Raw genomic sequence first — 21,673 nt, 5'->3', positions numbered from 1 at the left:
CCAAATACTTATATTACTTTGAGTATTATTGTTGCTTAGGGATCCAGCTCTGGAGCCCTCAGCACAGGGAAGACATGGACCTCTTGGAGCGGGGCCAGAGAAGGGCCACTAAAATTGTCAAAGGCCTGGAACACCTCCTGCATGAAGAAAGGCTGAGAGAATTGAGGTTTTTCAGCTTGGAGAAGAGAAGACTCTGAGGAGACCTTATTGTGGCCTTTCAATACTTAAAGGGTGCTTTTAAGAAAGATGGGGAAATACTTTTTGGCAGGTCCTGTAGCAATAGGAGAAGGGGGAGTGGTTTTAAACTAAAAGAAGAGATTAGAATTCAATATTAGAAAGGAGTTTTTCATGCTGAGGGTGGGGAAACACTAAAATAGGTTGCCCGGAGAGGTGGTAGATGCCCCATCCCTGGAAACATTCAAGGTCAAGTTGGACGGGGCTCTGAGAAACCTGATCTGGTTGAAGATGTTGCTGCTTACTGCAGGAGGGCTGGACTGGATGACCTTCATGGTCCCTGGCAATCCAAACCATTCTATGATTATTTTGCTGCTTATCCTGCATTAGGATTCCACATGGTTTCTGCAGTGAGGAATTTGTTGTATGTGTTCATCTTATTGAAATGCTTTTTTTGATTTTAAATACCCATATCCTTTCTTTTTCACTACAGGGTTGAACTCTGTAGGCTGTCAGAGCAGTGGAACAAGCAATAAATATTTAACCTGTGGAGCATGAAATAATAGTTTCATTTGAAAGAACGGCATAGCTTACAGGGAGTAGAATACAGAAAAATGCTTCTGCTAGGTTTTCTGTTCAATGTTCAAGGCTATACATTTAATCTTGGTGGGTGTCACGTACCACATCCAGCTGCTGTGCTAGAGAAAAGGCATTTTCAAGGAAATGCTTCCCATGCATGTGAGGAAACAGCAGCAGATGGATGCAGTCAGATTGTTGCACCTTCTTTCTGCAAAACCATTTCAAGGAGCTGGAGTGGGAGGAGAAGGTCTCTGTTGAAGCGTGGAGGCAACATGTTGGAAGAGGCTTCAGGTTTGGGGCTTAGTACCAGATCAGGAGGAGCATTGCCTGATGGCCTGGGTTGCAGCAACATGGCATGATGTAGCCCAAAGCTGTCATGTGAAAAACCAGGATAAAATGCAGGAGAACAGCAAGGAAAAAGCTGTAGAGAATGCTACCAGCGAGGTAGTGATGTTTCTAGCTCTTGTGAACAGTTTTGCAGAAGCACTTTATAGGTTAAGGCTTTATTAGTAAAAACCTTTAGCTCAAAGTAAGTCAACAAGAGAGTCTGGAACAACTTAATAATAAAAGTGATGCTCACAGAAGAGAGCAAATTCATGAGCTTTTCGTTTGCATGGTTAGAGCTGACTGTAGGATGAGATCAGACTGATTTAGGTAACACTAATGTATTAAAATGGGGCCAAAGTTTGGACCTAGTCTGCCTAGAAACAGGTTGGTGAGTGCATCTGTTTCATATTGTAAAAATGCAGCTGCACGTTGGTGATGGGGTTGACGCTGGCGCTGCAGGTGCAGTGAAACCCTTGATTCCTCCCAGCTCAGCACCTGGAGTTTGAATGAGGCCACTCTGGATCAATTGAGTGTGTCTTAGTGTTTCTTAAAGTCTCTGAATCCACAGAGATTTCAATGTTAAGGCTTTTCAGTTATTTTTTTCTCTATAGTATGTGTAGATATATGTAGTTGTTATTCAATAGGTGGCTGCTGTTGTTTCAATACACTTATCTAGTTCCTAATTATTTTTTTTATTAAGTATTAGGAAAAACTAATCTTGGAAGAAATTTGTTTCTTTGAATTTCTCTCCTTCCCAGCTTGTTTGCAGAGAAGGAGAGTAGCAAAGGCTTTCTTTCATGCTTTTTTCCCCAGGTTTTTATCAGCCCCTTGGCAAGAAAACCTGAGTGCTTCCAGAGTCTTTATCTTATCCACCTTCGCAGCACACCCTGGGATGGGGAGTGTTACAGGGCCCATCTTGCAAGTCCCTGGGAAAATAATTTTAGATCATTTTAGGCACTAATAGGCTGGAAGTTGAACTCTGGCATCCTAAAGCTCAGGCTGGTGTGTAAAACACTGCCTTTTTCCTTACCCAAGACTTCCTCAAACCCTTATTTATTATCTTCAAGAAGGATTTTAGTTTTTTTGAGGCTAGGAACCAAAGAAAGAAATTAAATGTGATAGAGTCTGACTAGAAACATTTTATTATTATTTTTTCCCTCCATTCTTCATTTGCAAGCATAGTGAGGAAATATTTACACTGAATACAGAGCTGAAATAACAACTTGTAGTCAATCAGCATGTCTGAGGTGGGTGTGCTGAAAGTCCTGTTTAACCAAAGCAAGGGACAAAGACTTCTTTTACCACTCTACCATTTCTTCCAGAAAGAAAGAAAATCCCACCTTCCTCACTCAGATGCAGTCCTGTCCAAATTGATGGAAATAGGGCTAGCAGCAGAACAAGGTTAGCAAGAGGGAGAGAGCAAACCTTAGCCCCCAGGACTCAAAAAACCTAAAAAGCAAAGCCATTCAATTCACATTTACCTTCTCATTGCAGCCTTGTGTTGCATTAGATGAAACAGTAAAACTCCTAGGAGGTAAGTGGCACCAGGAAAAGAGGATGTGTGAAATGAGGGCTTTTATTTCAAAGTCATTTTGTAGCAAACTCAACTTTTGGCTGCATTGTACAAAAACCTATCACATATCTTGACCAAAGGTCTGGTTAACATCTTTCTTTCTCATCAGCTTGTCACTGATACGCGTCAGCATTGGGATTGAGCTGTTTCTTTTGCCTGAGCCCACAAAGCTCTGTCATTGGGAATAGAGGTGGTGTTTGGCCTTGGGAATAAGGTAAGAATTTCAGGTTCTGGAAGCATGCAGTTCACAAAAGTGGCTGCTCACTGTCTGTAGGTCTGCTTCATCTTGTCTCTTCAAATTTGTCAAGGTAGAGTGCATAATAAGTAGTAGCATTGTAGATGACGTAGGTGATGGGCTTACCGACAGGTCCCAGATGATGATTCAGAGCCTGAAGGTGCAGATCCTTATACGTGTCGGCTTGGCGTGACGGGTTTAGTGTAGAGTTTCCCATTCATGGGTCTAGAGAGAGAAAAAGTTTTGTTTTACTGTGATGTGAAAGGAACAAGATGACCATTAATGTATGGCTGCTGATCAGCTCATTTAACTTTGCTTTACAGCCAGGGACCTCCAAGAGCAGACTGCAACGTGTTCATAAATCCTCTTCATGCTAGAGAAGGATCTACCCATGTTTTACCTTGTGACAGCCACTAGAATGATTTTCTTCTGCTAATTAATTGTTGCACTAATTAAAAAACGGGCTTTTTAAATTGACCTCTGACTTCTGCACGCTCCTGCCCTCTTATCAAGCCTTTCTCCTCATTCAGAAATGAATGAAGAAAGAAGAGCTCAGGGCTTTTTTTTTTGGAGCTGGGTAAGCTGTTAGCAAATCATAAGGGCTTTTTCTTGTTGCAAACCAGTTTTGTGCAGGGGAGTTTACAGGGAGATTTTCTAGGCAACCAGTGTGCTCCCAGAAGGATAGAAATTACTGCTCTCCAGCAACCGATAGTTTTGTGCTGAGTTAATGAGTTGGAGATTTGGCACCCGTTTTCACTGAGGATTAATTTGTGGTGGAAAATGAATCCTTCAACCGCCAGTCAGACTCCCAGGCCAGATCCTGAGGCGCTCTTTAATTGAGTGAATTGCACTATTAACTTCCAGAGAACTTCATTTCAATAAGCGGGAACTGCTCAGAGCAGCAGGAATTTCCTCTCTAAATAAAAGCTTAAATATGCTACAATTGTTTAAACTGGGACTGTGTCATGTTAGTGCTGTTGAAGGAAAGCTGCTCTTAATGAAAATGATTTCCTGAGGCTCTTGTAGCCCAACTGCTCCATCTGTGCAGAATCGAAAAGCTCTGCAGTGTGATTTTTCCCTTGGGGACAGAACATCCTTGCACAGGGCTGGCAGCAGGGACTGAGATAAGTGAAGAATGCAAGCATTGTCCTAAACAAGGCTGCAAGAGCAGCTCTCCGTTATCATTTAGCCCTTGGAAAGCCCGGCAAAGATTAGAAGAGCACTGGATAGAATAAATATCCATCATAAAAATGACAAGCTGTTCCCTTTTCCAGACAAGTTAAAGAAAAATCAGGTCTGTGGGTGCAGCTGTACTCTGATAGAGGAAGATTGCACCCACAGGGCAGAAGGTATTGCCACTTGATGCCTTTTCCCTTAAAAACTGTTATTATTCAGGCAATGTCTTCTGATGCGTTCTGCCTTCAAAAAAAATAATTGTAGGGATCCATTTTCTGTTAATGCAGGTGTAGGGAGGCGTTTCCCAGTTATCATTTCTTTCTGAGTGATTGCATTAATTTGGACAACTAAAAATCTGTTAATGTTTTTTTACTATAAACCCCATGGAATACAAATTTGGATTTATCTGATTTTAAAGATTCTTGATTTGCAAAGAATAAGGCTCCAGAGGTGTGGCAATACTGCTGCAAACTTTCTTGCAATCCAGCTTTTCCAAGTGCTAACCCAGCTCTGGCCTGTCTGGAGCAATAGCAGAGATTTCAGTGTTGGGGCGCTCTCTTGCAGCAAGGCCTGGGATGCACTCTGCAAAACTGCCGGAGTTGGTTTCTGCAGAGCAGCAGAGGTAAAAACAGCTGCAGGGAGGTCGATTTGCAGGAGCAAAATGTGTGTTACTTGCAAGCAAAAGGATTTCTTGTTCCATACTGGCAAATTGCAGTTCTTATTCAGATAGTGTTTTCCTGATGACTCAGGATGATGGGTGGGTTGGGGAGGCAGGAGGGAAAGCATAAAAAAGGATTCCTGTCTGCCCTAGAAAACAGGTTAACTCTAAAGGTGTCCTTATCTGCATTGTTGTTTCTCAGGGAAGTCATCGAGGGCTGCAGCAGCCTCTCTGCTACCGTTACTCGGTGCCTGATGGGGAAGAAGAAGCATAAAGCCATGGTGGTGTTGGTCCAAAACTGCAGAGAGGGATTTGGGAGACAGTAACTTGCATCTAATCCATGGGCACAACTTGAAGGTCCAGTGTTGAAATCAAATAAACACTTTGGGGAGGGGAAGAGATGAAATATTGTCAGTCCCAGGCTCAAGGTGGAGCGGTGCACTGGGAACGCTGAGTTATGATGTTAGTTGTGAACATTGGGTGATATACAAGGTTTTTAGGTTGCCACAAACACCTCTTGTCTTTCTGTTTAGTATCTACTGCAGTGTCAGTGCTCAGTGATTTGAATTACTTAATATTAGAAAACCTCAAACCACAAAAACAAAGGAGAAGAGAATCTTATCTCTCTTTTTTTCCCCCTTAATTCATTACACTGTCCCCTACCATTCACTGTGGGATGAAGAATTTTTACATTGTTTTTTGGCACCTTGCCTGCTTTATCACTTGAGGGTGAGACGCTGCCAAGCTTAAGAGAACAATATCAACACCTGTCACTTACTAACCTCTTACATCTGCATCTTCGTCTTCTGGTTTCTGGAACAAAAAAGAGAACACTTTAGTTCAAAGATACCAAGTCGTCTCGGTAAAGAAACACTGCAACAAGGGAGGGATGGCATCCCCGAGCAGCTTGCGGTCTCTAAGACTAACAACGGATAAACCAAGCTTATTTTTGATGAAAGCCGGGCAAGGGAACAGTGCTGCAGTCCAGTTTTCCCAGCAGTCTGCTTAAGTATTTTCGTTAATTAAATTTTCATGTGAGTGATGATAGCAGGGTCAGCCTGGGAACACTGATGATGAATTATTTTTCTTGCTGTCTCCAGCGAATTTGCCAAACTGCTGAAAATCTACCTGCAGCAATTAATTTCTGCAACAAGCGAGTGGCAATGATACCAGACAGCATGGAACCGAGGTGAAGGAGACTCTTCTCCATATTACTTTGGGAGGTATTCAGTGAAACACAGTGTTCAACCATTCATTTCAGCACAAGGTAAAAACCTGTCCTGGAAGGCTTGGGCTGCAGAAATTAATTGCAGCTAATTGCACTGATAATTGACATCATCATTAAAAGGCAGAAATAGATCGAGTGGCCTCTGTAGGTTAATGATGTTGCAGGTCATTGGGCAATTCTAGTGTGCAGGGAGGGCTCTTGGCTCTGTGTGACTTCAGAGGGAATTTGGACCAGCTCCGGGTGCTCTGCTGCATCATCAGCTATTTCCCTCAAGAAGAATGATTTTTGGCTGTGCCTCATTAGTGTTTCTTTATGTATTCTTCTGTATCTCTGCGGACAATAGCGATTAGTGTTTTTCAGAGATGAAGGATGCTTAAAAATTGGACTTTTTTTATACTGAGTCAACTGGCAAGTTCATCTCACATCGGCTGGGGGGTCGGTGAGGATCTAGTTAGGTTAATTCAACAGCAAAACGCTTTGGTATTCCAGGCAAATGAGCTGAGCTGGTTTAAGGAAGTTGGTGTAATTTCTGGGAGTATCAGAAAGTTAAACTGATTTCAGTGAGCGTTATATTAATTTAAATACATTGGGACTCACTAATTGCTGAGAGTAATTTAAAGACATTTTGAACATGAAATTTCACCAAAGGACTTTTGCCTACCCAGAGACTTTGCTTGACTGCTTTAACCACAGCAGACTCTGAACCTCTGTAATTAAGTCCCTGGTTTGGTTACAGCAAAAACTGAAATGGGAGTCTCAGCATTAGAATTTGCAAGCCCTGTGCTGCAGCCAGTTTACCCTATTTTGTGAAAGTGTTTCGGTTTCTGGTACACCAATTTAGGCATGGCAGAGTCAGTACATTTTCTCTACTTATAACCTATTTTTTCTTCCTTTGTATTGTAGAAGTTGATAATTATTTCTCAGCCAAGGCCTGCTGATGAGGGGAATGCGGATGTTGGTTTAAACAGTGTTCCTTCTCTTGCATTGGATATGTCCTGGTTATCACATGTCTGTGTAAAGAGGATAGCTAGAAAATCCATTCCCCTGAAGGATGGGGCTCCAGTTTCAAGCTACAGGAATATCTCCAGGGGTTTATGAGTTAGTCTTACGTTGACACATCAGGATGGTGAACACTAGCCCGAAGAGGAGCAGGAGGCAGGCACTTGCCAAGGGAACCCAGATGAAGATGTCACAGAAGAAGCCCAGATCTTTCTGACTGATGGTGTCTGCAGGAGTAAAGAAGAGGAAAGGTCCATGAGGTGCTTGTGGCTGGTGTTACGGCCAAATCTGGTGGAGCAGGGGGATCTACCAAGGGATCTGACCCGGTGAAGGTCAGCCAGCAAGGTTGGTGGTGAAGCAAGGGGTTCTCCTGGCCCTCCAAGGATGTCTGCAAGCACAGCACAAGCCTTTGTTAGTGCTGCTGCTCTCAGTGTTTTCCTGGGATCCTGAGGAAGGACACGTAGCCAAAAGTTTTGTCGTGTCCCCTGCCAAGGCTAAAACCAGCCCCAGCTTCCAGTCTCTGTTCTCTCTCCACCTGTTCCTGCTGTGCAGAGTAGGACACGCTGGTGCATTTTATATCATGCTTAGGCTTTCCTAAGTGGGATGAAACATTGGAGTTTAACCCTTCCAGCTGTACACACTCAGGGATCCAATTCTGAGAAAGATCTAAGCATTTTTGCTCTCCTCCCCAATCCCCAAATGCCTGCAGGATCCCCCTGGTGTCAGCGGAGCAGAGCCAGCTCTTCCCCTCTCCCTCCCTGCAGCTGAGCTACCTTGATCCAGGGTCTTCACATGGGTGTTGTTTCCAGTGACACCACGCAGTGTGGTGGGTGCTGCTGTGCTGATGACTGTAAACGGAAAAGGAGGAATAGAGTATATGGTAAAGTAAGATAAAATAGCACTCGCCTGCCCTTCTCCTCTCCCACCCCTGCTAGGGCCCTGCTGTTCCAGTGGCCAGCGTAGGGCTCAGCTCCAGTGGAACATCCCAGAGTCTGTTTTGGCTGGTGACTTCCACTAGGAAGGTCTGCCAAGACACAATAAAGAGCTGCAGGCTCCTTAGTTTTTGCTTTCTGCCACCAAAGGTTCTGGTAGGACTTTAGGGACCTGTGTGAGGTGAGGGAGGAGGGTGTGTTGATGGTGGACTTTGCTATGGTCTTATCCATTCGAAGCCATGAGTGGGGTGGAAAAGAGGGATAGGGAGGTGATGCTGGGTGTGCTCGTTCATCTTTACCCTTGGACAGGGGTGAAACCATGGGAAGAAAGAGCAAGCAGGCAGCCTTTGACAGGAGAATATGGTTTGCCTTGAGCAAACAAGCATGGAAATGGGTTTTGTGGGAGAGGCGACTGATTAAAAATAGCATGGGTAGGGAGTGCTGGAGGTTTTGACAGACCTAAGCAATATTGGGTGGAGATGTTTCTGACCTTGGAGGAAGGCAGGCTGGCCAGGGCTGAAGAACAGCATTTGGTTGATGTTCATGAAGCAGAAATAGTATCCCTCATCCTGCGACATGAAAGACTTCACTACCAGCCGGTAGAATCTCCCAACTTTTGTTGCCTCGAAGCGTGGGGATGTCTGTTTATTCCCCTGGAAGGTGGTCCGATGCAGGTAGGAAATAAAGACGATGAAGTGAAGGGTCTGATCCTTGTCCAGGTGGACCCAGAATATGCCGCTGTCCTCCTTGCTGGACTCACACTCCAACTCCAGTTGCTGTTCCAGCTGGGGATGTGTGATGGTTCTGTCACGAAACCTCACTGCCATGCTGTATCTCTGTGCCCGGATCCCAGGGCAACCTACAAGAGAGAAGTCCTCATGGAAATCATCTGGGGAGAGCCGTGTCCCCTCTGGAAAACCTTGTTCCTTGTCCATGAGGTGTGAGGTCAAATTCCAAAACAGGACCATGGTGTCTGTCTGACTTGAAAGTGGAGTCCTTGCTGGGATCATGGGTGGAGAGAGCTCAGCCCTCAGTCTTTAAACGCTTTAAAAATGAGTGCTGCCCTTTAGAAAAGCCTTTCAGCTGCCTCCACAGGGATGTTACCCTTTCCCAGCTTAGTTGAAGTGACTCCCTGAAAACAATGACTACTCAGCCCTCTTTTACCTGTTCCCTCTCCCCACCAGAACCCCCTCTCCAACTGGGCTCCCTTCCTGGTGCGTATGATGCTGCAGCCTCCCCTCCGGCTGCCCTACGCTTGCTGAGATGGTGCCGCCGTTCCCTCCATAATTACTGAACCAACATCAAAGTCAGCCTTTTTGCTCTGTTCTTTTATTTTCCCTGTAACGATGAAGCCCAATTTCTTGGATGCAGTGGAAGGGGTTTTCTTGCCCCTCCCGGTGTCGGTGATGCACAACCCTGTGTCCATACTCACAGAGCCCCAGAGTGAGCAGAAGGAGCAGCACAGGAGAGCCGACCATCTTCTCCTAGGGGTGGCCGTCCTCGGTGGCGATGCGGCAGAGCAGAGACGATCTTTGTCGCTTGACTTGGCAGACTGTGTCACTCTTTGGAGAGGATGTGATGTCATCCGGACCCTCTTGGGTAAAGAGAAGGTGTTTGGCACCTGGGGCAATATGAAAAAAAAAAGGATTTGTGAGGAAATTCAGTTCCATTGCAGGATTTGGAGTCATTTGTTGTTTGTTCTTAATGGTGCTTCAAGGATTTTGCCTCACTGACTTCCCTGGAGGTTCAGACTGAGGAGGATTGATCCTGAGGTGGGATCAGACACCGCAGCCTGCTGTCTCCAAGCCGTGTGGGGATTCGCAGCAGATCCAGCTCCACAGAAGTCATGGAAAAGCGCTGTGCTTTGGCTGCAGGTTCCATTTGTTGGCAGGGATTCTGCTGCCGTCACTTGCTCACACTCAAGGGGACTGTTGTGGATGGCAGAACATACCATGTTCTATTATCCATCAGCAAGGAGTGTTTCATGGAATATATCGATGCATATTTGTTATCTGTGAGTGTGTGCATTGCTGACGTGCGGCTGAGTTCTTGAGGGGTTCGATTGTTCTCTTTGCAATTCTTCTTTGCAATTGCTCTGCAAAAGCCACTTTGTGCAAGGCAGGTGGTCTGTGATCTGCAACCCACTGAGAAAGTTCCAGGCCACAGGGGGATGTGTTTTTTATTTGTTTCAACATCTTATGCTTTTCTTCTGTAACCACAGGAGCTTCCGCCGTGCCCCAAAAGCCGTCGTGTGCTTCACCAGCGAGAGCCCTCGCTGCTGCCTCCGGGTGACCACTGGCACATGGGTCTGGGTGGTGCTTCCTGGACCTTTGCACATACAATAGCATCAGCTTCACCAGACTGCGAGGCAGTGGGCTGCTGTATTATTTATTTCTTTGTTCCTGGCTTTCCTGCTGATTATTTTCCTGTGTGAGGTGTTTTTCTATCACTGCTTTGCAAAGAAATCTCCCTTTTCCTGGGTCTGTCAGAAACCAGGTGCTGCTGACTTTGATGCCATTGCTGTTGCGGCTGCTACTCAGCCCTGCTGTGATGTGTGAAATTCATACTTTCATGGGGCTGTGACTCCTGTGATGTCAACCTGAAAGAGAGAATACTTTAGCAAAATACTAACTAGGGTTCATTAATTATGATTAATTAGAGAACTATCGAACACCTGAAGAACTCAGCTGCAATCAGCAATGCACGCGTTTGAAGATAACAAATGTGCATGGACATATTACTGTGCTGTTTAATAAAATGTGGAGTGCTCTGCCATCCACATGAGACCACTTCAGTGTGCGCAACAATACTTTGTGATAACAAATGACTCCAAATCCTTCAGTGGAACTGAATTTCCTCACAAATCCTTTTTTTTTTTTTCATTTCTCTCCAGGTGCCAAACACCTTCTCTTTACCCAAGAGGGTCCGGATGACATCACATCCTCTCCAAAGAGTGACACAGTCTGCCAAGTCAAGCGACAAAGACCATCTCTCTCTGCTCTGCTGCATCGTCCTCGAGAACGGCCACCCCTAGGAGAAGATGGTCGGCTCTCCTGTGCTGCTCCTTCTGCTCGCTCTGGGGCTCTGTGAGTATGGACACAGGGTTGTGCATCACTGACATCGGGAGGGGCAAGAAAACCCCTTCCACTGCATCCAAGAAACTGGGCTTCATGGTTAGAGGGAAAATAAGAGAACAGAGCAAAAAGGCTGACTTTGATGTTGGTTCAGTAATTATGGAGGGAACGACGGCACCATCTCAACAAGCGTAGGGCAGCCGGAGGGGAGGCTGCAGCATCATACGCACTGGGAAGGGAGCCCAGTTGGAGAGGGGGTTCTGGTGGGGAAGGGAAAAAATGTGCTTTACCAGTCATTGTTTTCAGGGAGTCACTTCAACTAAGCTGGGAAAGGGTAACATCCCTGCGAAGGCAGCTGAAAGGCTTTTCTGAAGGGCAGCACTCATCTTTAAAGCGTTTAAAGACTGAAACCTGAGCTCCATCCATGATCCCAGCAAGGATTCCACTTTCAAGTCAGACAGACACCATGGTCCTTCTTTGGAATTTGACCTCACACCTCATGGACAGGGAACAAGGTTTTCCAGAGGGGAAAACAAGGTTTTCCAGAGCTCTCCCCAGACAGTTCCATAAGGATTTCTCTCCTGCAGGTTGCCCTGGGATCCATGCACAGAGATACAGTGTGACAGTCAGGTTTCGTGACAGAACCATTACACATCTCCAGCTGGAATAGCAACTGGAGTTTGAGTGTGAGTCCAGCAAGGAGGACAGCAGCGTATTCTGGGTCCACCTGGACAAGGGTTGGACCGTTCATCATTTACATTTCCTCCAAGGACTGGACCACCTTCCAGGGGAATAAACAGACATCCCCACGCTTCGAGGCAACAAAAGTTGGGAGATTCTACAGGCTGGTAGTGAAGTCTTTCACGTCGCAGGACGAGGGATACTATTTCTGCTTCAAGAACATCAACCAAATGCTGTTCTTCAGCCCTGGCCAGCCTGCCTTCTTCCCAGGTCAGAAACATCTCCACCCAACATTGCTTAGCTCGGTCAAAATGTCCAGCACCCCCTGCCCATGCCATTTTTAATCAGTCGCCTCTCCCACAAAACCCATTTCCATGCTTGTTTGCTCAAGGCAAACCGCGTTCTCCTGTCAAAGGCTGCCTGCTTGCTGTTTCTTCCCATCGTTTCACCCCTGTCTGAGGACAAAGATGAACGAGCAGACCCAGCATCACCTCCCTATCCCTCTTTTCCACCCCATTCATGGCACTGAAAGGATAAGACCAAAACAAAGCCCATTATTGCCACCGCCTCCTCCCTCACCTTAAACAAGTCTCAAAGGTCCTACCAGCTTCAGGGTACTTCAGCTTTCTGAGAGTGGCAGCAGAAAGCAAGAAATAAAGAGCTTGCATCTCCTTATTGTGTCTTGGCAGACCTTCCCAGTGGAAGTCACCAGCCAAACAGACTCTGGGATGTTCTGCTGGAGCTGAGCCCTACGCTGGCCACTGGAACAGCAGGGCCCTAGCAGGGGTGGGAGAGGAGAAGGGCAGGCGAGTGCTATTTTATCTTACTTTACCATATACTCTATTCCTCCTTTTCCGTTTACAGTCATCAGCACAGCAGCACCCACCACACTGCGTGGTGTCACTGGAAACAACACCCATGTGAAGACCCTGGATCAAGGTAGCTCAGCTGCAGGGAGGGAGAGGGGAAGAGCTGGCTCTGCTCCGCTGACACCAGGGGGATCCTGCAGGCATTTGGGGATTGGGGAGGAGAGCAAAAATGCTTAGAGCTTTCTCAGAATTGGATCCCTGGGTGTGTACAGCTGGAAGGGTTAAACTCCAATGTTTCATCCCACTTAGGAAAGGCTAAACATGACTTCAAAAGCACCAGCATGTTTTATGCCTGGGCACAGGAGGAACAGGTGGAGGGAGAGTAGAGGCTGGGGGGCCTTGGTTTTAGCCTTGGCAGGGGACCAGAGCAGGCTGTAACACCAGCCGTGAGCACCTGGTAGACCTTCCCTCTTCTTTATTCCTGCAGAGAACAGCAAGAACAGAGAACAGGTTTACACCTGTGACATCATCTGGGTTCCCTTGTCAGGCACCTGCTGGGAACCAATACAAATAGGGGATCATCCATGACGGGCTATTGACTTGCGTAGTGGGAACATCTTACATCTCTCTTGCCTCTGAAAAATGGTAAATTTTAATATGGATCAGTCCCAGGTACCCAATCGGAGGCCAGAACTTCCTCTCCTGGATGCAGATGTTGTCCTGGATCAGCTTAGAGGTGTTTTCCAACCTGAATGATTCTATGATCGTGTAAGAGGGTGTTTGGGGCAACAGAGCTGGAGGAGGTGCTGAGTTTTAGATATGATTGGTTTTGCAGTCATTTTGTGGAAGGATCAGTGAGTACATCTCAGAACATGGGAGTTATGCAATGGTTGTTGGTAGACACAAAGCAGCATCAAAATGGTGATGCTCTCTCAGGTCCACTCTTTCTGTTGCCCGTGATATCTCCTCGTGGTGCTCCATGAGAACACCCCATTGCCAAGCAATGATGCAGCGTCGCTGCTGCTGAGCGCTTGCTGCTTGATGCCTGCAAGTGATCAGTTAGTGATAACTCGGGCTGAGACACCGGACTGTGTTTGCTTCAGCATTGCCCATTGTGAACCTTTGAAAGATCTCTTTTGGAAGGAGGCATGGAAACTCTTCATGAAGGTTTCAAAATTTAGTCAGAAATCACAATCTTCTGTTTCAAACAGGTGGAAAAAGAAGGGTTGAGACTATAGCATACAATTTTTCCAGTGTGAAATGAAGCTGTGGTTTATGAGCCATTGCTGCCCCCCTTTCCTTTGCAAAGCTGCAGCATTGAAGGGGTTTGGAGAAGGTCAAGTGCAATTCTCACGCACCAGCTACTCGCAGACCATCTTTCCACTGTAGCTGCATGTTCCCAATTCAGTGGCCAATACTGCACTCCCTTCTGTGTACTCTCAGTGTAAACATCACATACCTTAAAATACAGTATAGAAGCCACAAACAGTCCTGCACTCTGATCTCTTCATGGTGTGGACATTCCACATGACTAGTTAGTCAAAAAATCCCCATGATCTCCATGCTTGTTGATGCATCAGCAGTGAGTTTGCTTCTTGCTTATGCTGGACAATAATTGCATCCTGACCTTCGCTGAGTGATAGCAACAGTTCTGCCTGAGACCCTGCCTACAGTAACAGCAGCTCAGCATCACCTCCTGTGGTGGTAGTGGAAGAGATGTCCAATATAAAGGGACTCAACTGTGGTTTCTGCCCCTGGCCATGCTGCAACATGGAAAGACCGCACACAACAAGCTCCCCTGGGAATGCCCTGCCCGTCCCTGAAGGCAGCTGCCATACATGTAGTTTTTGTGCTGCATTTCATGCTGCCTGCACAGCCTGCAGCCTCAGGTCTCCGTGCTGGGAGGGAGCAACAGGAAGCTTGGTTGGTGAGATTGCACACGTAGCTCTGGGCAGAGAGATGTCTCCTAAGCCACAGACCTCCCTGTCCAGGCTTGGAGGGAGGGAGGTTTTTCACACCGCATATTTTGGTACCCAACCTCCCGAATGGATGTTTAAACTGCAGGCAGAGAGGAAAAGCAGGAAAACCAGCACGGCTTGTATCTTGGGCAGCGTAAGTGTCGCTCCATTGTGTTCAAAGGGTGGAGGAAGGAGTAGAGTTTGTCACAGAGCTGACTGCAGGATGCAAGGTGCTGGCAGTTGCACCAGCTTGTGTTCTTATTGCTTTCCTTTGGAGTCATCCATTGGTCCCCATGATTTACATGGGGAAATCAGGCATATTTTAGTGTTCCCTGGCTAAGCTCAATCCTTGAAATACTCAACATTGCAAAACTTCACCCGGTCACACCCACAATTTCTGCAGGATTTGGTTTTCTGCTGTGTGAGGCAGAGGCTCAGTCTGGTTGGGCAAGAGAAAATCTAGCCTTTATCCATTGCCTGACCTCAAAAAAGCCAAGGAGACAAGCTCCTGGGTTCCTGCATCAGCCTTGGTATGTGAGAGCTTCCAACCCCTCCAGAGATTTTTTTCACTGAAGATGGAGAGGTCTTTGCCATTTGGACAGGGTTCCTTTTCATACTGCCTGCCAGCTGCTCCTTCTGAGTGGCTCATCTTAGGAGGTTTGGGGTTTTTACGTCAAATTAACTGAAGAAGTTGGTTGTGTGAGATCCACATTGCAAACAGCACATAGAGACTTAGTACCCGGCAGAGAAAATACTCTGCTCTGATGCCATCCTTGGGACTTTTTGGAGTGTTTCATGGCTTTAATTTATTAACCAGATTGGAAAGTACAAATAGTAATAATGACATTCCCCTACTTAGAAGCGTGATGCAGTTCCCCTCCATGTTCCTGCATGTCTTGAAGAGAGAGGAGAAGTTGAACTTGAGCAGAAGAAATGAACAGCCTAGGAGGAATGTTAAACCTGTTCTGTTGCAAAGATTCAGAGTATGGGGAGAGTTTTGTTTCATGTGAAAGAACCGCTGGTGTATAAATTGGAAGGGATCTTTCCCATAGCAAAGTGGCAGAGAAGCAAAATGCATATGAATTTATTTTTAACTTGTTCTGATATGAGTTCCAATTAAAAGAATGCTGGCACAAAAATATTTGTACGTATTTCCATGAAAGCTGCAGATCTCACCCTGAACGCACACAATATGAGTACTTTGATATCAACAAAGAAAGTGACAACATTTATTAACTGCTCATTTGAGGGTTTGGGATAATACATAAAATCCCATTGTTTTTCCTTCTAGGATTGGATGTTCCTCACTGCGGGGAGGAGGGTGACAGTGGGAGAGAGGAGAAGGCTGGTCCATCCCTGGAAGGAAACAAGGAATAAATGAAAGGCCCTTTATTTGCCAGGACATCATGCCAGGATGACGTTGTGATGACGCTGAGATGGCTGATGCCATTACCCATATCTCTCCCTCCATGGATTCGGACACCATGCCATTAACAGAGAGGCACAGAAATATTTCCCTTTCACTGTCATGATGGAACCATCCCTCTTACCCCACATGCTGTAACACGGCTTTCTTGACCCTTGCCTGCTATCGTCATTGTGCTCTCAGCACAGTGATGAGGTAGGGAAGAAAACCTAAAAAGCTGTAGATATCAGGGGTCTGGGCTCATATTCTCAGTCATTAAAGCATTTTTTATTAGTGCTTCTGTTTCTTTCTCACATATGCTCTGGGAAAAAAAGTCAATGAAAGGAGAGGTGATTTAATCCATTGGCTCTCAAAGTTATGAATACTGCTGCTTAATTCTCTCTGAAATTTCCTGTCCTAAATCACCCTGTTGATGGTCATAGGAATTACTGTTACAATTTTTTTACGTTTCCACTGTTAAACTGCCCAAAGCTGTGTTTCTACACAACACACAGCATCCTTGACTGTTGGTGTCCTCCACTTATTCTGGGTATTTTATTTTTGTTTTTTTTCAGTTTACTAAGGAACAAGGAAGCCAAATTAGGGAATTCAGGAGCTGAGCAAATTCTTTGTTGCCTGTTATTCACTAGCAGGCAGAGAATCAAAGGGTAAATCCCCGTTCTTTGAATGGGAGCTCTTGTAGTTGGGTTAATCTGATGGCTGGAGGCAAGATGTTGCCATCCTGGGTGGTTTCAGTAAGGACTGGACACTGCTGGGGTGGTCTGAGCATGGGGAGACAAGAAGGAGGAGGGGAACAGGCAGGGTTATCTCTGCCCGCTCACTTTCCCAGGGAAGAGAAGGATTGGGCTGTTGCAGTCTGCCTTCTGCTGCCACATGCGGCCCCAGCTGTCTGGTCATGGGAGGCCATCTCCTGCGCTGGGCAAGAGGTGAGAAAGGGGAAGCAGGGATAGACACTAAGGTCAGGATGCCTCAAGCATGGCAAACAGATCTGGGATCTCAAAAGCAGCTGCAGGCAGAGGGGAAATTTCTCTTTTAGAAAGAATAAACCTTTGCCCATGGGAAGTTTCCAAGGGGTTTCCTTATAGCTGGTGTCTAAAACATACATCTCATGAAACCCGTGTGCTCCTGGGGTGAAGCTCTGTCTGCTGAGTGCTTGCAGGGTAGGAAAACAGTGGGTTTATTTCATAGGAGCTTTCACAGAGGCTAAAATAAGCTGCTGGTGTGATGTGTTGGAAGCAGAGATGCTCAGGGCCCCCTCCCAACAGCATCTCTGGTGGGATGAGCTCCGGGGTTTTAGTTCCTTGCAGCCGTCATTTGTGCAGCCTGAGAGCCTGGGTGAGCATCGCAGCCTGGGAAAGGCGCTTGATGTGGTCCAGTACCAGCTTTATTCCCGTGGCATTTAGGGGAAATCCCTGTTGCAAGGAGCACCTGTGGCCAGGTTTGAGACCAGGTCCTCTGGAAAAATCTGTGTTAAAGTGGGGAGTGACTGCTCCCTCTACCAAGGATGGAGGGGAAGGTAGAGCCAGAGGGATGATGCTGTGCCACTGCTTTGCTGTACACTCGCACATGCTCCTCCCACACCTGTGTTGAATGATGTATTCTCTGTTTCTAATGAATGTGCCCGTTCAGGGCCTTTACAAGCTGAGCAGTGACCTGCTCCTGCCGGCTGCTGGTGGCTCTCAGAGTGTTAGTTAGCAAAGTCTTACCAACCAGCATTCAGCAGGAGCAAACTAAAAGCAAGATGCTCTCAGAGCATCTTTCCAGCCCGTCTGAATCCCTTTGGTACAGCAGCCCCGGTGCCCCCAGCGCAGAGCCAGCCGCAGTGTTGACCCTGCTCAGAGTCCTTGGAGAACTGCTCAGTGCGCTGCAGGATCCGTCCCAGTCCAGTTGGCAGCTGGAGTGTCAAGGAAAGATGTTCAAGCCCTGGTCTGTCACAGGAAAGCAGTGTCTGTCTTGCAGTGCAAGCTGAGGGTGAATTATTCTATTTGCTGTCTGCAATGACTTTGCCAGACTGCTGAAAATCCACTGGCAGCAATTAATTTCTGCAACTGGCAAGTGGCGATGATACCAGACAGCATGGAACCGAGGTGAAGGAGACTCTACTCCATTTTAGCATCTTTGTCATCACTTTGGGATGTATTTGCAAAACACAATGTCCAGCCATTCATTTTAGCACAAGGTGAAAACCTGTCCTGGAGGGCTCGACCTGCGTGCTGCAGAAATTAATTGCAGCTAATGGCTTTGCACTGATAATTGACATCAGCATTAAAAGGCAGAAAAAGACCATTGAGTGTCCTTTGTATGTTAATGATGTTGCAGATCACTGGGTAATGATATTGCACAGGGAGGGCTCTTGGCTCCGTGTGATGTCAGAGGGAATTTGGACCAGCTCCGGGTTCCGGGCGACTCTTACGTCGACACAATTTGACGGTGACCATGATCGCATTGAGGAGCAGGATGCAGGTGCCTGACAAGGGAACCCAGATGATGTCACAGGTGTAAACCTGTACTCTGTTCTTGCTGTTCTCTGCAGGAATAAAGAAGAGGGAAGGTCCACCAGGTGCTCACGGCTGGTGTTACAGCCAGCTCTGGTCCCCTGCCAAGGCTAAAACCAAGGCCCCCCAGCCTCTGCTCTTTCTCCACCTCTTCCTGCTGTGCCCAGGCATAAAACGTGCCAGTGCTTTTGAAGTCATGTTTAGCCTTTCCTAAGTGGGATGAAACATTGGAGTTTAACCCTTCCAGCTCTACACACCCAGGTATCCAATTCTGAGAAAGATCTAAGCATTTTTGCTCTCCTCCCCAATCCCCAAATGCCTGCAGGATCCCCCTGGTGTCAGCGGAGCAGAGCCAGCTCTTCCCTCTCCCTCCCTGCAGCTGAGCTACCTTGATCCAGGGTCTTCACGTGGGTGTTGTTTCCAGTGACACCACGCAGTGTGGTGGGTGCTGCTGTGCTGATGACTGTAAACGGAAAAGGAGGAATAGAGTATATGGTAAAGTAAGATAAAATAGCACTCGCCTGCCCTTCTCCTCTCCCACCCCTGCTAGGGCCCTGCTGTTCCAGTGGCCAGCGTAGGGCTCAGCTCCAGTGGAACATCCCAGAGTCTGTTTTGGCTGGTGACTTCCACTGGGAAGTTTTTGCTTTCTGCCACCAAAGGTTCTGGTAGGACTTTAGGGACCTGTATGAGGTGAGGGAGGAGGGTGTGGTGATGGTGGACTTTGCTATGGTCTTATCCCTTCAAAGCCATGACTGGGATGGAAAAGAGGGATAGGGAGGTGATGCTGGGTCTGCTCGTTCATCTTTGCCCTCGGACAGGGGTGAAACCATGGGAAGAAACAGCAAGCAGGCAGCCTTTGACAGGAGAATATGGTTTGCCTTGAGCAAGCAAGCATGGAAATGGATTAAAAAAAACATGGGCAGGGGGTGCTGGACATTTTGACCGAGCTAAGCAATGTTGGGTGGAGATGTTTCTGACCTGGGAAGAAGGCAGGCTGGCCAGGACTGAAGAACAGCATTTGGTTGATGTTCATGAGGCAGAAATAGTACCCTTCATCCTGCGACGTGAAAGACTTCACTACCAGCCGGTAGAATCTCCCAACTTTTGTTGCCTCGAAGCGTGGGGATGTCTGTTTATTCCCCTGGAAGATGGTCCGGCGCAGGTAGGAAATAAAGACGATGAAGTGAAGGGTCTGATCTTTGTCCAGGTGGACCCAGAATACGCCACTGTCCTCCTTGCTGGACTCACACTCCAACTCCAGTCGCTGTTCCAGCTGGGGATGTGTGATGGTTCTGTCACGAAACCTCACTGCCATGCTGTATCTCTGTGCCCGGATCCCAGGGCAACCTGCAGGAGAGAAATCCTTATGGAACTATGTGGGGAGAGCCGTGTCCCCTCTGGAAAACCTTGTTCCCTGTCCATGAGGTGTAGAGGTCAAATTCCAAAGGAGGACCATGGTGTCTGTCTGACTTGAAAGTGGAGTCCTTGCTGGGATCATGGATGGAGAGAGCTCAGCCCTCAGTCTTTAAACGTTTTAAAAATGAGTGCTGCCCTTCAGAAAAGCCTTTCAGCTGCCTTCACAGGGATGTTACTCCTTTCCCAGCTTAGCTGAAGTGACTCCCTGAAAACAATGACTGCTTAGCCCTCTTTTACCTGTTCCCTCTCCCCACCAGAACCCCCTCTCCAACTGGGCTCCCTTCCCGGTGCGTATGATGCTGCAGCCTCCCCTCCGGCTGCCCTACGCTTGCTGAGATGGTGCCACCGTTCCCTCCATAATTACTGAACCAACATCAAAATCAGCCTTTTTGCTCTGTTCTTTTATTTTCCCTTTAACCATGAAGCCCAATTTCTTGGATGCAGTGGAAGGGGTTTTCTTGCCCCTCCCGCTGTCGGTGATGCACAACCCTGTGTCCATACTCACAGAGCCCCAGAGCGAGCAGAAGGAGCAGCACAGGAGAGCCGACCATCTTCTCCTAGGGGTGGCCGTTCTCGGGGACGATGCGGCAGAGCAGAGACGATCTTTGTCACTTGACTTGGGAGGTTGTGTCACTCTTTGGAGAGGATGTGATGTCATCTGGACCCTCTTGGGTAAAGAGAAGGTGTTTGGCACCTGGGGCAATATGAAAAATAAAGGATTGCTGAAGACATTCAGTTCCATTGCAGGATTAGGAATCATTTGTTACTTGTTCTTAATGGTGCTTCAAGGATTTTGCCTCAATGACTTCCCTGGAGATTCAGACTGAGGAGCACTGATCCTGAGGTGGGATCAGACACCGCAGCCTGCTGTCTGCAAGCCGTGTGGGGATTCGCAGCAGATCCAGCTCCACAGAAGTCATGGAAAAGCGCTGTGCTTTGGCTGCAGGTTCCATTTGTTGGCAGGGATTCTGCTGCCGTCACTTGCTCACACTCAAGGGGACTGTTGTGGATGGCAGAACATACCATGTTCTATTATCCATCAGCAAGGAGTGTTTCATGGAATATATCGATGCATATTTGTTATCTGTGAGTGTGTGCATTGCTGACGTGCGGCTGAGTTCTTGAGGGGTTCGATTGTTCTCTTTGCAATTCTTCTTTGCAATTGCTCTGCAAAAGCCACTTTGTGCAAGGCAGGTGGTCTGTGATCTGCAACCCACTGAGAAAGTTCCAGGCCACAGGGGGATGTGTTTTTTATTTGTTTCAACATCTTATGCTTTTCTTCTGTAACCACAGGAGCTTCCGCCGTGCCCCAAAAGCCGTCGTGTGCTTCACCAGCGAGAGCCCTCGCTGCTGCCTCCGGGTGACCACTGGCACATGGGTCTGGGTGGTGCTTCCTGGACCTTTGCACATACAATAGCATCAGCTTCAGCAGACTGCGAGGCAGTGGGCTGCTGTATTATTTATTTCTTTGTTCCTGGCTTTCCTGCTGATTATTTTCCTGTGTGAGGTGTTTTTCTATCACTGCTTTGCAAAGAAATCTCCCTTTTCCTGGGTCTGTCAGAAACCAGGTGCTGCTGACTTTGATGCCATTGCTGTTGCGGCTGCTACTCAGCCCTGCTGTGATGTGTGAAATTCATACTTTCATGGGGCTGTGACTCCTGTGATGTCAACCTGAAAGAGAGAATACTTTAGCAAAATACTAACTAGGGTTCATTAATTATGATTAATTAGAGAACTATCGAACACCTGAAGAACTCAGCTGTACTCAGCAATGCACGCGTTTGAAGATAACAAATGTGCATGGACATATTACTGTGCTGTTTAATAAAATGTGGAGTGCTCTGCCATCCACATGAGACCACTTAAGTGTGCGCAACAATACTTTGTGATAACAAATGACTCCAAATCCTTCAGTGGAACTGAATTTCCTCAC

The 21,673-nt window shown here is 47.0% G+C and overlaps 1 protein-coding gene and 1 long non-coding RNA gene across 4 annotated transcripts; one reads left to right on the top strand and one right to left on the bottom strand.

Annotated features, from left to right (window-relative positions):
* Nucleotides 1–1,968: 1,968 nt before the first annotated feature.
* Nucleotides 1,969–21,514, bottom strand: LOC104054945 (CD8 subunit alpha). 3 transcript variants are annotated; one of them, XM_054066101.1, is made up of 7 exons: nucleotides 20,764–21,514; nucleotides 20,246–20,434; nucleotides 19,303–19,671; nucleotides 18,713–18,787; nucleotides 7,060–7,176; nucleotides 5,505–5,535; nucleotides 1,969–3,113 (listed from the first exon to the last, which is right to left on the bottom strand). In XM_054066101.1, the coding sequence occupies exons 2-7, from the start codon at nucleotides 20,289–20,291 to the stop codon at nucleotides 3,059–3,061; spliced, it is 693 nt and encodes a 230-aa protein (XP_053922076.1). In that variant the 5' UTR covers nucleotides 20,292–20,434; nucleotides 20,764–21,514; the 3' UTR covers nucleotides 1,969–3,058. The 3 variants fall into 3 exon arrangements, with proteins under 3 accessions (XP_053922076.1, XP_009554314.2, XP_053922077.1); XM_009556019.2 differs by lacking the exons at nucleotides 18,713–18,787; nucleotides 19,303–19,671; nucleotides 20,246–20,434; nucleotides 20,764–21,514 and adding exons at nucleotides 7,723–7,797; nucleotides 8,372–8,740; nucleotides 9,314–9,443; XM_054066102.1 differs by lacking the exons at nucleotides 1,969–3,113; nucleotides 5,505–5,535; nucleotides 7,060–7,176 and adding an exon at nucleotides 16,374–18,356.
* On the top strand, nucleotides 11,843–16,381 carry LOC128852142 (uncharacterized). Its single transcript, XR_008449782.1, has 3 exons — nucleotides 11,843–11,906; nucleotides 12,501–12,575; nucleotides 15,695–16,381. It is a non-coding gene; the product is annotated as an uncharacterized LOC128852142 (long non-coding RNA).
* Nucleotides 21,515–21,673: the final 159 nt, after the last annotated feature.

This window comes from Cuculus canorus, chromosome 4 (genome assembly GCF_017976375.1).
Source record: "Cuculus canorus isolate bCucCan1 chromosome 4, bCucCan1.pri, whole genome shotgun sequence".
NCBI classification, from domain to species: domain Eukaryota; kingdom Metazoa; phylum Chordata; class Aves; order Cuculiformes; family Cuculidae; genus Cuculus; species Cuculus canorus.
The sequence above is the reverse complement of the archived record's forward strand: the minus strand, read 5'-3'. Positions and strand labels throughout refer to the sequence as shown.